General features: G+C 34.7%; 1 protein-coding gene across 3 annotated transcripts in view; it reads left to right on the top strand.

The window, feature by feature from the left end:
- The window catches only part of Nup358 (Nucleoporin 358kD), an 80,449-nt gene that overhangs the window by 13,403 nt on the left and 50,086 nt on the right, over positions 1 to 16,960 (top strand). For all 3 annotated transcript variants that reach the window (XM_068387400.1, XM_068387399.1, XM_068387398.1), the window contains exons 8-19: positions 184 to 420; positions 1,255 to 1,481; positions 2,177 to 2,334; positions 2,535 to 2,685; positions 3,128 to 3,269; positions 3,683 to 3,933; positions 4,921 to 5,175; positions 5,654 to 5,719; positions 6,110 to 6,173; positions 6,355 to 6,493; positions 6,785 to 6,938; positions 8,101 to 8,275. In XM_068387400.1, the coding sequence (XP_068243501.1) occupies positions 184 to 420; positions 1,255 to 1,481; positions 2,177 to 2,334; positions 2,535 to 2,685; positions 3,128 to 3,269; positions 3,683 to 3,933; positions 4,921 to 5,175; positions 5,654 to 5,719; positions 6,110 to 6,173; positions 6,355 to 6,493; positions 6,785 to 6,938; positions 8,101 to 8,275 (2,019 nt within the window). The remainder of the gene's footprint in view (positions 1 to 183; positions 421 to 1,254; positions 1,482 to 2,176; positions 2,335 to 2,534; positions 2,686 to 3,127; positions 3,270 to 3,682; positions 3,934 to 4,920; positions 5,176 to 5,653; positions 5,720 to 6,109; positions 6,174 to 6,354; positions 6,494 to 6,784; positions 6,939 to 8,100; positions 8,276 to 16,960) is intronic.

Raw genomic sequence — 16,960 nt, 5'->3', positions numbered from 1 at the left:
CTTTAAAGTTTCGACCTAGAATAAGCAAAAGAGTACTGTACGTATTGAAATAACGAAGTCGAAAAGTACTTAATTGTGCCAGTCTCTCAATCAAGATTGATAAGAAACAATATTAATAGTTTGGAAATATGATAAAACTAGAAAAATATGTATAATCACTACTGTATTTTTTCTTTTTAACAGTTGTAGGAAGCATGTACTGCTCAAGTTTGAGAGATATGGTATGGTTATGCATGCAGCAAGCACCAACTAACCTCAAGGAACCACAGCCTTACTACTCCTTTACGCTCTTCGAGGGCCTCCAGTTTTCGTCCAACAAGGTCAACACAGGAGCTGCAGAGACATTGTGCCACCTGGATCTCTTGGCGTTTTTGGTGGCTACGGTCTTCTGTCAGAAAGCGGCTTCAAAGGATGCTCACGGTAAGTTTACCTACTCGGTAATACCGTTCTTTACGTCGGTTAAGTGTAAGGTTTGTTCTGACTTGGGCTGCTCTCCTTTATTACTTACAAAAATGAGATTCAACTTGAGTTGTTTTGTAATCGTATAGATTTATTTTCCTTCACTTGGACTAAGCCGAATATATTTTTAGTCGTATGAATTTATTTTCATTCACTTGGACTAAGCCGAGTATATTTTTAGTCGTATGAATTTATTTTCATTCACTTGGACTAAGCCGAGTATATTTTTAGTCGTATGAATTTATTTTCATTCACTTGGACTAAGCCGAGTATATTTTTAGTCGTATGAATTTATTTTCATTCACTTGGACTAAGCCGAGTATATTTTTAGTCGTATGAATTTATTTTCATTCACTTGGACTAAGCCGAGTATATTTTTAGTCGTATGAATTTATTTTCATTCACTTGGACTAAGCCGAGTATATTTTTAGTCGTATGAATTTATTTTCATTCACTTGGACTAAGCCAAGTATATTTTTAGTCGTATGAATTTATTTTCATTCACTTGGACTAAGCCAAGTATATTTTTAGGTTTTGAGAATTGTAGCATTTCATCCCTTTCAACCTCATTTTTGTATATATAATTTAGAATAACAGAGAGGACTGTATGGTGATAACCAAAGTTTTAGGAAATCTTTTCGTGGGTAGCATTCAACAAGTTATATTATTTTCTTATGAGAAACATTTAATAGAATAGTTATTATTCTAGAAGTTTTTTAAAGCTTTTTGTTATTTATAAGTTTGTATTTTTTATTAAGTGTAGAATTAAATATTAAATTTTCTTTCTCTTCCCAGGTCCACCTCCTGCATCCCTACCCACAGTTGTAACGTCTGTTTTGAACACGAGCGAACAAGCGGAATGGTGGAATGCAGCGTACACCCTCTTCACCAACCGTGCTCATCACAGATTAAACAAATTACGCATGATTCTACAAAGGGGCTTGGAAGTAATCCGTGCCATAGGGAATCATGGGATTGATCTGATTCTGATGGCACATCTAGCTCAGTCTTTCACCAAATGGGTAAGGGTCTTTATGTAAAGAGCTGAGCTAATATTTTCTTTTAACCCTTTTACCCCCAAGCTATTTGGAACTTTCCAACCCTTAACCCCCAGGCGTTTTCTTTTTCAAGCACATTTTGCAATTATTTTTTTTAAAAATGCTCTAACAGCCTTAATTTTCGTCATAGAGAGGTCAGGTTGGTCTCATTCTTTTGGAAAATGCCTGAATTTTCTCAAAAAGTTATCAAAAACATGCAAAAAAAATGTAATTAGCCGTTTTTTGCAAGGACGTACCGGTACGTCCATGGGAGTAAAGGGTTGAGTTTTGTGAAACGTACCTGTACGTCCATTGGGGGTAAAAGGGTTAATAGCATGGAAGATATCATCATGTTCAAAAATTATTTTTACGCTAAGTATGTATAGAAAATATTTGATTGAAATAAGGTTGGTTACCTTCTAATATGCTGTGTGTGGAATGCAACAGATTTTGATGAATAATTTTCAGCAGCGAATTTTAGTCCCTCACCCCGTATTACTATTTGTCTTTACCCTATTTTATTATTGATAAAGCTTGATTCTGATATTTACTTAAATAAAATCTACTGTATAAGGGCCATGCCAAGACAAGGCAAAATAGCTATTAATTTTTTCAAACTTTTACATTAATGTCCTTCTAACTAGCATAGTAAGAATTTAACATTATGGTGCTGTCCACAGGCACAAGTAGCCAAGAATGACGGCAGTTGTCGCAGTGAGGTGGAAGCTTTGGAGGAGAGAGCTAAACACTACTGGGACTGCGTGTTGAGTCTTTGTCAAAAAGTTGGCCGGAATACCAACACTATAGTTCTCAGAAATAGACTGTTTGTTGTACAAAGGTAACTAAAAGCTACAAGTGGCCTATATTTTTTTTCTAATGTGAATATGATTTTATAATTTACATTATCTGCCAAAATTCCTTTGAGGTTTAGTGCTTTGTGGTTGTGTGGCTTCGAGTCGCAAAGCTGTTTCATGACTAGTAGAATTAGTGATAATTTAATTACAGTTAGTTATACGAAGGTTTTTCTTTATCTTTCAGTGAAAGTTTGAGTGCCAGTGAAATTGAAAAAGTTCAAGAGGAGGGAAAGTATTTCCTAGCCATGCGATTGGTTCACGCAGGCAAGAAACAGGAAGCCATACAAGCATTGGGGAATCTGAAGAGCCCAGAAGCTTCTTACGAAAGGGCAATGGTAAGGCGATCCCTTCTTGTTTTTGTTTTCTCCATTATTTTGGAAAATAGGTTATAATGTTCTTTTCATTATGTTGGAAAATAGGTTATAATGTTCTTTTCATTATGTTGGAAAATAGGTTATAATGTTCTTTTCATTATGTTGGAAAATAGGCTATAACGTTCTTTTCATTATGTTGGAAAATAGGTTATAATGTTCTTTTCATTATGTTGGAAAATAGGTTATAACGTTCTTTTCATTATGTTGGAAAATAGGTTATAATGTTCTTTTCATTATGTTGGAAAATAGGTTATAATGTTCTTTTCATTATGTTGGAAAATAGGTTATAATGTTCTTTTCATTATGTTGGAAAATAGGTTATAATGTTATCTTGGCGATTGAATAATGCAAGTGACTAGTAGTGGATCCACTTAATCTTTTCTTCTCTTCAAAAATGTTTCAGCTCTACAAAGAACAGGCTCAGGGACTGTTAACTGAAAGTTGTGCCGAGTCTTTAACACCAGAAATGCGATCGCAGTACACAAGTCTCCTACGGCAAGCCCGGGATACGCTCTACCTCACACTCGACAGACTGCGTATGCCAGGTGCGCATTTTATGTTTTTGCCGAGAGTTAAGATCAGTGCAGATTGACTACCTAAAGAAAAATAAAGATTCTTGTTAATTTTAGTTAGGGTGATGCGGTTTCTGTAATTTGTTTAAAATTGCGTTAGACCGAACAATAGCACATGTACACTGAATATTCCATAGTGACTCAATTAGACTCCTGAATAATTCTCTGAGAAACTTTAATTTAAATTATTTTTAGACCTGCAACATCCTTTACATTTGAATTTTGGGATATTGTCGATGACGACAGTCCTGAATCGTCACGAACCACGTTGACAGATTTTACTAGACTTTGATTAGATCATTCTGTTTAACCAACCTTAGTTTAGCTGGTAATGATCTGACAGTTGAAATTCATAATGTATTAACACACATTGTTTTCAATTCCAGACATCGATCGTTGTCATCCCCTGAACACAAAACTAGGCCAACAACTTGAGGATGTCGAGAAACGATTATCTCACATCACCCTGAATGCAGATATGTCTGTTCAGAGGGAAGATGACACGGAATCCCTCTCTGACGATTCTCATTCTCGTCTTGATCTCACCAACGGACATGTGAATAACGGGTCCCAGGCCCTGCACACGTTCAGCACTCCCATTAGGGACAACCGGAATGGTTCTAGAATCGCCAGACAGGTGAGTGAAGTAAATGGTTTCATTTACATGTGTTTTGAATTTATGTATATGCGTAGGTAACGAAAAGAGATAGAACTTTCTGATAAGTCCTTAACCCTTTTACCCCCAGGCTATTTGGAACTTTCCAATTCTTAACCTCCAGGGGTTATTTTTTTCAAGCACATTTTGCTCTAACAGCCTTAATTTTCATCATAGAGAGGTCAGGTTTGTCTCATTCTCTTGGAAAATGCCTGAAGTTTCTAAAAAAATTTATCAAAATTACGCAAAAAAATGTAAATAGCAGTTTTTTGCAAGGACCTACCGGTACGTCCATGGGGGTAAAGGGATGAGTTTTGTGAAACGTACCAGTACGTCCTTTGGGGGTAAAAGGGTTAAGGGATCTTTAACACACTACTGTAAACCTACTATCATGGTGACATTGAATAATGATAACCTTTTAGTGTCATTAGTATTTTACAGCAAAACGAATCCAGGAACTGGACAGTATGGGAAAGGTATCCAATTTTAAGCATCAAACTTAAGAGAATTAAAAGCTGAATCAAAGTCAAGTCAAGTACTATGCATTTTTGTTTGTTTGAATAGATGGATTTTCATTTAACAATCTAAGATCGGTAATGGCACCCCATTAATTTTACAAATTCCTTATAGAAGCAGAGAGGTTTAGAGAAAGCTAGGGTTTGGCTTAATCGTTTGTGGTTCAAATTATCTTTTAGAGAAATGATATGCCACAAGTATTTTGTTTTAAGTTAAATTACAATATTTATAGGCATTAAAGTATTCATTGACTACTTTCATAATGACATCTTTGCTTTTATTGTTTATTGATTATTCTGTTATTTATTTATAGTAAATATTGGCATCAATGACCGTAGATATCAGGATGCCATAAAAACCTGAAATCAATCAATCTTCATAGACTAAATAGTGCGTTTCTCTGGCCACATTTTCTTCAAATGTTTAATTTTTAAAAATTGTTTCCCTTTGCAGGAAGCCCGACCAAGTCCAGAACGTTTAGATGCTCAAGTAAGGGCGTTGACTGAAGTTCAGGAGCATAGCTTGAGAAACCTAGAAGAACAGAATGCCGCCCTACGATCTCAGAATGAAGAATTAAGAAAACTCTGTGCTACCATAAGCAAAGAGTCTAACCACAGCGCTTCAATGTACCGTGAGATGTTGGAGCAGAATAAGACTTGCTCTCAAGAAGCATTGAATTCCATATTGACAGCCATTCATAATTTACAGGTAAGGTGAAAATGCAGTGTAGTAGTAAAACCTTTAGTTTTTTCATATAATCTGAAATTTTCTACTTAATGGTTTACAGTGTTATGACATCAGTCTTCAGTTTATTTTCATGACATTTATTTTGATTTTTTAATATTGTATTTCAGTTTTTCTTCTTGACTAAATGCTCTATAGTCCATTTCTTTTATCGAGGCATATTTGCACCGACTCGCAGAGGTGCCCTTTTAGCTCGGAAAAGTTTCCTGATCGCTGATTGGTTAGAATTATCTTGTCCAACCAATCAGCGATCAGGAAACTTTTCCCAGCTAAAAGGGCACCCCTGCGAGTCGGTGCAAATATGCCTCGATAAAAGAAATGGACTATAGTTAATGGTTTACAGTGTTTTGACATCAGTTTCCAGTTTATTTTCATGACATTTAGTTGATGCTTTTAGAATACTGTATTTATATTAATGAATTTTCAAATTTTTATTTTGCAGACCCATGTTCTATCCATAGCAGAGGACTTATCTGAAGTTGTTAAGGGAATGAAAACGGGGCAGAAGGTGAGTCAGATGCATGATAGAAATATAAGGTTGATTTTAAGCTTTAGTATAGAGAATTTTTCCATGAAACTTTGTCAATACTGTCTATAAAGTAAACGGGTAATAAAACTTGTCATACTTGTTACACTGAACCTTTTATTTGTAATTCTGGAACTTAAATCGAGTCTTGTATATTCAGTACCTTTATGACTTGATTGTTATTTTATTATTCAAGAAGGTTGCAAAGTTTTTTGATTTCTGAATTGTTTCATCTCTTCTTAATAAACCTTTGTTGGACTTATTCTTCCATTGATCTCATATGTTGCTTTTCCAATTATCCCTTTCAGAATGATTGAAGCTATAACTGCAGTTTGATTCTAAATAACTTTTTCTTTTGGTTTTTCTTTTTAGTTGATAGAGAAACCAGAAGCCAAAATTGAAGAACCGGTTCCTGTCGAACTTCCTCCAGCTGCTGGTAAGATTTTGAGTTTGTGTGTTAATTTTTAGTATGTGCTATAGGACATAGAATATGGTCTAACTGTAATCTGTATTTAACATTTTGTGTTTTCTGACGACTGTGTTACTCAGAAGTTGAAAATTTTTGCAATATTACTTTTAAATTCCTGTGGTTCTTACCTGAAGTTTTGTTCTTTCAGCTGCAGTGGTCCCTCCTGGGTTGAACAACTATTACGTCAACTACTACGACCAACAAGTACCATATTACAGGCCATCGCCAGGTTTCTTGCGATTCCCACCCTTCTCGCCGCCATCAACTCTAGCGGAGCAGCCATACAGGTGAGCTGTCTTGATATATTTGCAAAGTATAAACCAAGGAGGGAAATCGGAAAATTAATCAAACGTTTTTCAAGATTTAACTACTAATGAGTAATAAAGTTAGTGGGCCCAGAAATTTTAACATATGTAATGTTTAACTTTGGTTTATGTCGGTACAAATAGATTTTTTGTATTTAGTTTTGTTACCCCATGGTGGTATAAACATATTAGCAAGGAGAGATCTCATAAGGGTGAATGCACCAATTACATCATTAATAAAAGTATGTTTAATATACATATTTTATCCCACAGTATAACTACTAGTGGTGGCCAAGCCCCAGGAGTAACCACTATAGCACAAGCTAGTGCTGCAATTGTAACCCCAACGCCTAGCTCCCCAGCCACCATCATTTCAAAGGAGCCAGTGCCATCTTCACCAGCTGCTACTGGTCTTTCCCTCGCCCAGGTTTGTAGACATTTTACCTTTTGACACTTTTAGGGTTCTGTACTTTTTTAACCTCTCACAATGAAGGACAAGCCTAAAGGCGGGTTTACACGGTGGAACGATTAGTTGAACGCGGTTTGACAGACAAGAGTTTAAAGTGATGTTCAAATGTGTGAACTGGGTATTTGGTTGTCGAACGATTTGAAGAAAGTCTGTTCTCGCCTGACTTTTGTAGGTGGGCTTCACTGTCCACAAACCTTATGCATTTGTGACGGCCTCCACCTCTTCGAACTGTGACAAGCAGGTTTGACGAACCGTTCTACTGAATATCTAACTCTGTGTGATTGACGATAATTTTGTATCGTTAGAAATATTATTAGTAACAAAACATCGTACTATACACACAAATGAGGAGAAAACTATTCATATTAAGGGATACTTGCATAACATTTTAAAAAATTCAGTTTGTATTGTTAAGAAGTAAGAGTTCAGGAGGAATCCAAAGTATGGTATTCACATACATGTCAAAATTACATGACAAAAGAAAGTTATCTTCCACAATGTCAAAAAAAAAAAAAAAAAAAAAAAAAAAAAAAAAAAAAAAAAAAAAACAGCTAAAGAATGAGAGTTTTCTCGCCAAATTTTCCTCATGTTCCCTTCATAAGCATTTTTATAATAACTGTGAGCATAGCTTCTGTAATTAATTGTTTTGTCCTTCATTATTACAGACATGTTCACATGGGTGGGTGAAGAGTTTTAAAGTAAATCTATTATTATTACTAGCTAAGCTACAACCCCAGTTGGAAAAGCAGGATGCTTTAAGCCCAAGGTCTCTATTAGGGAAAATTAGTCCAGTCAGGAAAGTAAATAATTAAATGATATAAGAAGTCATGAACTATTAAAATAAAGACTTGTGTCAGCTTGTTCAATATGAAAACATTTGCTACAAGTTTGAACTTTTGAAGTTTACTGATTCAACTAGCCGATTAGGAAAATCCTTCCACAACTTGGTCATATCTGGAATAAGACTTCTAGAATACTTTGTAGGAGACGCCTGACTATTAGAATTAACTGCATGCATAGTATTACGAATAGGATGGAAATGTCCGGAAAGATGGTTCGAATTATGAAAATCTTATGCAACCTGCATAATGAACTAATTGAATTAATTATTAAATTTCAGGGTATGTCCCATTCCAACTTCAGCAGTCTCAGCTGGACCATGGCAACAACCACGCTGAGCACCAAGAATATTTCTGGGTCTGCGGAGACAACCACGAGTGCCCCAGCTCACAACTACCAGATTGCCATGCCAGCTACCTGCACCGCTCTCACACCTCCTCCGGGATCCACCCCAGGTAAGAGAGCTTTTTATTCCCTGCACCTTTGTTTGCATCTGTAATTGTGCTTGGGAAGGTCAGGTGGATTGCTTTTTTTTAATTGTCAACCAGTACCCTGAAATAGATAACACGTCACCCGACATATTTTCGAGAACTTCGTCGTTTGGGTTTCTTTTTTCTTACATATTCAGTGTTTGATGGAGTCATTAAGATTAAAAGGGATTATTGTTTTAACATTTAATTGGGAGTTAATGCGCATACATTATTTACTTTGTTGTTGATCATCTTGCATGGTGATTATTGTTTCTATCCAAATTTTTTTTATTGGCACAACATTTCTTGATTGAATATTTTCTCATTTTTTTACATTTTACATACGTGTCATTTACTGTTGTATCCAAGCTATGATATTTTTATGGTTTTATGCACTTTTATTTTTTAAATCCTTCATTCAGCTGGACTTTTGTATTTTTGAGGCCCGCAAGTGTTTGCATAAATTTTTGTAATGGTAGGAGTCTTTTGCATGGAAAATATCGTGTTAGGAAATGTTTTGATATTCATACTCCTGTAGATTCAGTTTTTAGAAGAGTAGGCTGGTAGTTATGATACTAGGCACTTGAAGCTAAAGTAAAACCTATTCATCCTGATGAATTTTATGAATATTCAGTTACTGTTGTCTGTTGTGATGAAATTGAGTGTCGTTTGATCATGCAAATAACTTGTGAAAATGTCAGACCGTATTTTGATTTAAGATAGGTATAATTTACTCTAGTTAAATTGTGTAGGGAATTCAAGAGTAAATGTTTATAAATAAAGTAGATTTAACATAAAGGAATTGAAGTTTCACATGCTTAAGGGGTTAAAGTGGAGATATTGAACCCTCTGTGATAGAGCACTGTATGCTGTAAAACTGTACAAATGTAAGAGCACGTGGGGAAGCAAACCCAAAATCATATGTAATTTGCAAGGAAATTAAAACTAAAAAAAGAGTGGTATTAATAAGAATATACATAAAAGGTTAAGATGCTTTTATGTTGGTACTCGTAATGTTGAAGGCCAAACAGTCGAGAGAATTTTGAGGATAGAGCACTTCACATTAATGGTAAGAGAGAGAGACTCCTGAAGTAGAGGAGCATATACCCTCCTATCATTTCTTCATGTTAGAAGGTTCCTTTGATTTTATTGGTGACACACATGAACTCTATCTAACTATTGACTAATAGCCGGGACACTTAGAAAATGTAACCATCGCTTAATATGGGAAATGTGCTGGCCATAGAAATGCACGTAAACATTTAATAAGCTGTATTCTTTAACTAAATCAATCGCGAAAGTTATTACAGATAACTTTTGTTTAATTCAGTGTAATAATATTTAACATCACAGGATTACAATATTAGTATTATTGTTATTATCTTTATTATTACTTGCTAAGCTACAACCCTAGTTGTAAAAGCAGGATGTTATAAGCTCAAGGGCTCCAACAGGAAAATAGCCCAATGAGGAAAGGAAATAAACTACAAGAGATATTTAAGAATAACATTAAGGTCTTTTTTGTGTTCCTCTCATGTGTATGTATAAATAATGATGAAAAGGTGGAGTTGTGTTATGTTAGAAGAATTTACAAGATTAGTGAGAAAAAAAAAAATCCTGGATGAATAGGTGAACGATTATAATTTTTCTCACATATAAAGGAATCCAATTACCAAATGGCTGAAATCTGTGTATCAGGCTTTTTATTTCTAATTTAGGAATTTTGAAATTACTGCAGTAGTGATTGTGTGGCTACTAAATGCTAAGATCCAATAAAAGGGGATCGCCCCTTTATAATAAAGATCAAGCATCTGGCTATGTATAAGTATATACTGTGTGTATGTATATACATACTGTGTACGTGTATGTATTTGTATCGTCAGTCATGCTAAGCTCTCCCTGTCCCTTGGGTGGGGGAAGGTAGTAGTCCTACCCTGGTGAGAGGGGGTTGCATATGCGTGCATAAATATAAATATTTAGCGGCCATTTTTGACGGGTTGTGTCAGAAAGTATGTAGATGTGTAAATGGCAAGATGAGAAAGTGAGTAGAGATTCTTGGCTAGACAAAAGGGGTTACACGGAAACTAGGCCCTGGTTGAAGTTCCTCAGGGGGAAAGTAGAAAAATGCAACCATGTTTTGTGAAGTGACTGGTCATTCTCTTGAAAAGAAAAGTTTTTTCTCTAAACTGTAATTGATAGCATCTGACAAATTTATTTACAGAACCTTAAGCTATCATTAGAATTGTTCTTAAAAGAAAGAACAGAAGTAACTTTATTTTTAAGGATTCTTGGTCATGTTGCTTCCGCCTTTGTGTATTTTCAAGCTGCTGAATATATGCATACCTTTTTCATGTAACAATATTGAGCTTTTATTTAATTCACAACGAAGAGTGCTGCTTGGTTTTAAGCTTGCACCCCTAAGATATTTCATGTACTGCTGTGGAGCCATGTGTTGATACATTGCTAACTGTCATTTCCATGTCAGGTACCTTGTTTCCTTTAAATTTACTGCAAGCGGGAATGGGTATTTGCTTCCATGTTAGGGTGGTTTAGTTTTCTAAAGCTTTATTGAAAGAAATTCGCCTGTACTCTTGTACATGTAAAAATGTGGTATATCGGATTCCATTTATTCTCTGACCTTCATCCTGATTATCCTCAATTGAACAACAAAATTAGTTTATTTCACCCGACGTTTTTATTAATGGTCTTCAAATGTCCCCAGGCCCTGCAAACTGGTGTTCCAGAGATAGTAGTAGAAGTAGTCGTAGTATCGTCTAGTAGAACTTTCTGGTACAGTATTCTTAATTCATGGTCTGCTGCAGAATTATCACCAGTTTGCTTTCCAGTATTTTGACATTTCCTTTTACCTAATTACTAATTCGTATAGCAAGTAGTGGAAGGCACTATCTATGTCCATAAAGGCCTACACGTATTTTCATTAGATATATGTATAGAAGAATCTAATAGGATAAATTAAAAACTAAACCAGAAGTCAAACATTTCATTTAAAATAAAAATCCAGGAGAATTTCATTAAATAAGTTAAATAATCCTAAGGTAATAAGGAAAACAGTTAGCTAGGAAGGAAGCCACCACAGGAACGAGTAGGGAATTGGTCTCTTGTATTACCCCATGTATTTTATTATTAGTAATACAGTTAATTTTGGGAGAAGTTGAAGGCAGAATGAATTTAACTGCCATGGCATACTTGCAGTGTCAGCGAGGCACAGGGTCCTCGTCACGATAGGTTATATGATCTCGTACTGATCTTATCACAAGGAATGGGGCTCTCTTCTTTCAAGCCCCAACTTTTACGTCAGTGTAAACATAAATAAGGTTTTTCCAGTTGCACTTTGGTGCTGAATAGCCTCACCGGCTCCAGATCCGGGGCTATATATTCCATCAAATTCATCGATCCAGTCTAATATCCTCCAAATTCATAGATCCAGTCTAATATCTTCTAGCCCCTCAAGTCTTGGATCTTGTGTTGGTCCAAATTGCACAAGTTAGATCCCAAGACTTATTGGCTGCTTGCACTGGTATGAATATTGTCTATCCTAATAAAAGGCCGCAGTGTCTTTGAACATTTGTAAGACGTGTGGAATATTTGATTATCTGCAAAAGCCAATTTCACTATTTTTAGTCTAAAATGCATGTTACAGAGTTCTCTTCCTTGAGGGTACACTCGGGCACACTGTTTTGTCTAATTTCTCTTCCTCTTGTTTTGTTAAAGTATTTATAGTTTATATAGGAAATATTTATTCTAATGTTACTGTTTTTAAAATATTTAATTTTTCCTTGTTTCCTTTCCTTATGGGGCTATTTTCTCTGATGGGGCCCCTGGGCTTATAGCATCTTGCTTTTCCAACTAGGGTTGTAGCTTAGCAATTAATAATAATAATAATAATAGGGACATGGCTAGTTCAGTGACAGTGATTGATCTTCAGTTTTACCCGTTTACTTTGTAACGATAGAAATTTTTTTCATTTTATAGGCTTGATGTAAGGGATGATATTGCTAGGAGTTTATAAATATGATAAAGATAAGGGATTTAAATGCAGTAATCAAATAGAAACTTGGGAAGGTAAGATTAAAGTTTGTTGGTGTTGCATTCATGATGGCTATTACCTAAATAACGGTTTCTTGTGACCTAATTTTCACACGTCTAGTGTTCCTCCATTGCGCATGATTTGATTGACATGAAAAAATACCTAATGGTTTCTCTTTGGTTATAGAATAATAGTTGCTTTATTTTGTGCTCTAAATAGGTATAGAAGGCATTCTTCTTATCAGTAGAAAGACTTTATTTGGGTAGATTAATAAGTTGAGAACATTTTCATTTTTTAGTCGTCTTCAATTCTTTTCTGCACTGAGCTGCTTTCTATATTTGGGTTCTTTTGGCTTGTATCATTCTGATTTTCTAAGTAGGGTTGCGGATTGGCTTGTCGCAATAATACCAACTTCCTTCTTTGGTGCTAAATAGTTGGTTATATTTTATGAAAATTTTTTCACAATTTTTGAAGTAGTGTGTGTATTTTTCACCATCTGGATTTTTAAAAAACGTATTATACAGTACGTTATATATATGTATATATATATATATATATATATATATATATATATATATATATATATATATATATTAAAATTATCTTTTAGAATTAAATTTATATCCTTTTATTACAAGTTAAACAACTGCACCGTGTTAGGGTCTTCTGCAAGTATGCCTTAATAGGCCATTTGAAAAATGTTTAAACATTCGTCCTAGGTATGTTACTGTATTATCTAACTCGGTAGTGGGTCAATTCTAGCATCAATGTAGGCTCTTGTGAATGTCGAAAGTTGTTTGTAATGTAGTCCATTTAACCTCAAGATTTCCCCGACTAACATTTCTTAAAAATATCTCTCACTAGGTTAATAGGAGTATAAGCTCAAAAAGCATGGATATAAAACTTAGAGAATTTGTTACAATTGGTCCTTAAGTAGGGATGTGCCAGATTATTCATTGTCTGTGTAGGTACAAAAAAGATAAAAAATAGAACTTCATGATAATTCCTTAGGGGATATTTAACGCTACTGTAAACCAACTATCATGTTGACATTGAATAACAATAACCTTTTAGTGTGTCAATAATATTTTACAGCAAAACAAATCTAGTAGCTGTACAGTATGGGAAAGGTATCCATTTTTAGGCATCAAACTAAAGAGAAGTAAAAGCTGAATTAAGTCTGGTATAGCAGTTTATATCTTTAGAGAACACAAAAAAAGGTATATTTTGCATAAAAGTTAAGTATTATCCAAATGGTGTAAAGCAAAAATAATGGAAGTGGAATTTCCAAGTGATATTCTAAATTTGTCACTAAAATGTTCCAACAAGATTAGTAACATATAAAGGGTTTAAGAACAGAGCCAATTTTTTTTCTCTAGGTAGTTAGTTCATTGGCTATGGTAAATGTTTCTGTGTTGCTCATAGAAGAGTTTACTTTAAGTTTGTGTTGCAATAGCTTGTAAGTGGGCTGTTCTTTTAGATATTTTTGTGTTTGTATATCTATTCTTTCTTTTTTCGGTAGGCTGGTGTAAAGTTTTAAGATTCTAACAGTTTTATTAGTTACCTAGTTTAGTGTGCTTATTAGCTCTTCTTGTGTTTAGATATCTCTGTATAAATGTCTGAGAGTATCTTGCGTCAATTTCAGTACTAGTTTATGTTGCTCTTGAATGACTTTTTCAAGATAAGATTGGTTTCTATGCACTGAAGTGTGTGGATTTAGTAGTGGTAAGATTAAGACCTTGAAGATGGCCCAGGAAATTTGCGAAAGGATGCTTAGACTTAATGGAAGTTCAGAAAGATAGAATTTTAGACGAGAAGGTAGTGCACAGAACTCCTTTTACGTTTAACCCCGTAGAGGGGTTAGCTGAAGTTTAATGTTTGCGATGTTGATTATTGGGAATTTATTGGTTAAATATACGTTATTTGATTGTGTTAGAAACTAGGAGATGCAGAACACAATGATCAAAAAGGCCATAATTGAAGTTAGTACAGTAGTAACACAAAGTGATAACAAGAATGTACATCATTGAAGTAAAGTATTACAGTAGTTACTCATGCCAAGTAAGGTATGGGAAAGTTATAATTATTGGACTAAATTACCTGAAAAAATACTGAAATTCATGGCTGAAGTATAAAGCAGAAGGTCATGTCCTTATGAAGTACTGCATTAGAGATCTTAAAGTGACCATAGGCTTTAATGATTTATTTATATAATTAACAAAGATGTACTCAAGGTGGAAGGGGACCACATGTGAAAATAAGATGACCTGCTAAGATAGGAAATCGAATCACATGGAAAATGCAGTAGAAGCCTTTTGTGGTAGCTAATGTGGTAATGTCCCTGACTGGAGTTCGAGTCCCGCTCAAACTCGTTAGTTCCTTTGGTCACGGCAACCTCAGCATCCATGTTAGCTAAGGATGGCGGGTTTTGGGGAAGCTTATAGGTCTATCTCATTGCCTGGCTCTCCTTGGTCCTAGCTTGGGTGGATAGGGTGATTGGGCGCTGATCATATGTATATATAGGTCAGTCTCTTTAGGGCAATGTCACTGTCCCTTGCCTCTGCCATTCATGAGTGGCCTTTAAACCTTTAAACTTATAAATGTATCATAGGTGGATCTTATACTGATTTGCATCAAGGATAATGATAATTATTTGATACCAAGTGCTTTTCTAGGTAAATTGAAGTGGCATAGACTTTTATGACCTGAATACAATATTTTCCATGGCACACTTAAATTGATATTAAGTCCCTGGTGTGTGTTATAGTGATTTTTAATTTTATTTGTTACTGGATACAATTTGATAGTATACAGTAGATAAAAGATACAATAGAATTCAGCAGTACTGTATATGAGTGTGCTTTCTCTTGCTTATCTAAAAGTAAATGGGAGCATGGTAGTCTTGTATTCCTAATGGTAATTAGTGGTAAAGATGTTTGATGCTTAAAATAGCCTTTCCTCTGTAACAGGACTTGCCCGTCCTACGAGCATCTGTTTAAACTACCTAATTTTAATTGTACGTAATTATAATAACTGGGAAAGTATTTTATTTAATGTGAATGAATTGACAATTTTTATGACTTGCAGTAATTTTTGTCCTAAATTTGGTTAACTTTAAAATGCGATTGTGATCATTGTCGAAACTTATCGAAAAAGCCATGAAAATATCTGCAGAAAATCGCCAAAAAAAGGCAACAAAAATAACCGCAAAAACCTAAAAAAAAAGATTCACAAAAACTACCGCTAAAAATATACAAATAAACAAGAAAGTAATTGTAGAATATTGGTTAATTAATTTATTACAAAGCAATCGATAAGAATAGCTATACGATGAAATTTTTTTCAAATACATAATGCCCTTAGCACATAAATGGATATGTAGGAACAAAATAGGATTCTTCAGAAAAAAGTCCGCAGACTTAGTTTTGGTGATAATTTTAAATAAAGGTCTTGCGACCATACGGTAGATTAAGGATAATGCTAAAGCCTAGCGAGTACAGTAAATAGATCTTGCCGTGGCATTTTTAGCTTCAAAAGTAGAATTGCCTTAATGTTGATTTGGTATTTTTCTGTTACACAAATAGAAAGCATCGTGTTAATAGATAGCGAATCCTAGTGATAATTTTGAATAATTTTGATAAGTTGGAAAATGCAGCGTATGCGGGTAGTAGTTCCCCAAATTTTCATTTTTCTTGTGAAAGAACCTGTTTGAAGGTAGTTTAGGTGTGAAAAAGAAAAGTGAATCTACCCTAGATTACTGGTTGTATGTGGTTTTCCTACTGTTTATGAAAAACTATCGTAGTGTTGTATTTACTCGGGCCAGGTTTACGTCATGGTTGCAGATGAAAGTTGTTAGTATTAGGGGTGTAAACTTTTATGGTGTTTTGTTGAACAATGTAAAGTAACCTACAATGGCATGCAGTAGCTTTCGTTAGGCTAACAGTAGACAAGTACACAAAAATGGACTTAACTAATTTTAATCAGCATCGTATGAAAGTTCCATGTAATTCAATATTCCTCCTAACATGGCCAAACAAATATCTAAAATACACGAAAACCCATCTTATACATTACAGATAAGTAAAGTTGTACTGACAGCTCCCACCACTTAACTGAAAAGATGTAAGGGAAAATTATTTTGAAAGCATTCATTGTATGGAATGGTAATAGTGTCGTGAGGACAGATGAAAGTACACCATGAATACGTGTATCAAATATGGAGTCATATTTATGTAAATCTAATTTCTGCACCTTAGAAATATTTTGGTAGTTGTACATTTGTGATGCATAGAACATGAGTGATAGTTACGGCAAGTGCTGAATTAGAGTAAATTATTACAAAAAAGAGAGGACATCTTGTAAGATAAGACTAAAATATGAAACCTTTTCTCGCTTAACTATCTCCCTTTTTCCCCTTTTGTGTGTGTTTGCATTCAGAAGGTTGGATCAAGAACAGGATTGTATACATGAAAAGTGCTGTATGTGGTGATGACATTATTCAGTATTTCAAAGTTGATACGGTAGTTTAAATCTTGGCAATGATTATCAAGGCTAGAAAAATTATTGACTGTTAAAAAAAAGATTGTCTAGATGAAAATTTAACGTTTAATATTCTAGCAATG

This window comes from Palaemon carinicauda, chromosome 14 (assembly GCF_036898095.1).
Source record: "Palaemon carinicauda isolate YSFRI2023 chromosome 14, ASM3689809v2, whole genome shotgun sequence".
In the NCBI taxonomy this organism is placed as follows: Eukaryota; Metazoa; Arthropoda; class Malacostraca; order Decapoda; family Palaemonidae; genus Palaemon; species Palaemon carinicauda.
The sequence above is the reverse complement of the archived record's forward strand: the minus strand, read 5'-3'. Positions and strand labels throughout refer to the sequence as shown.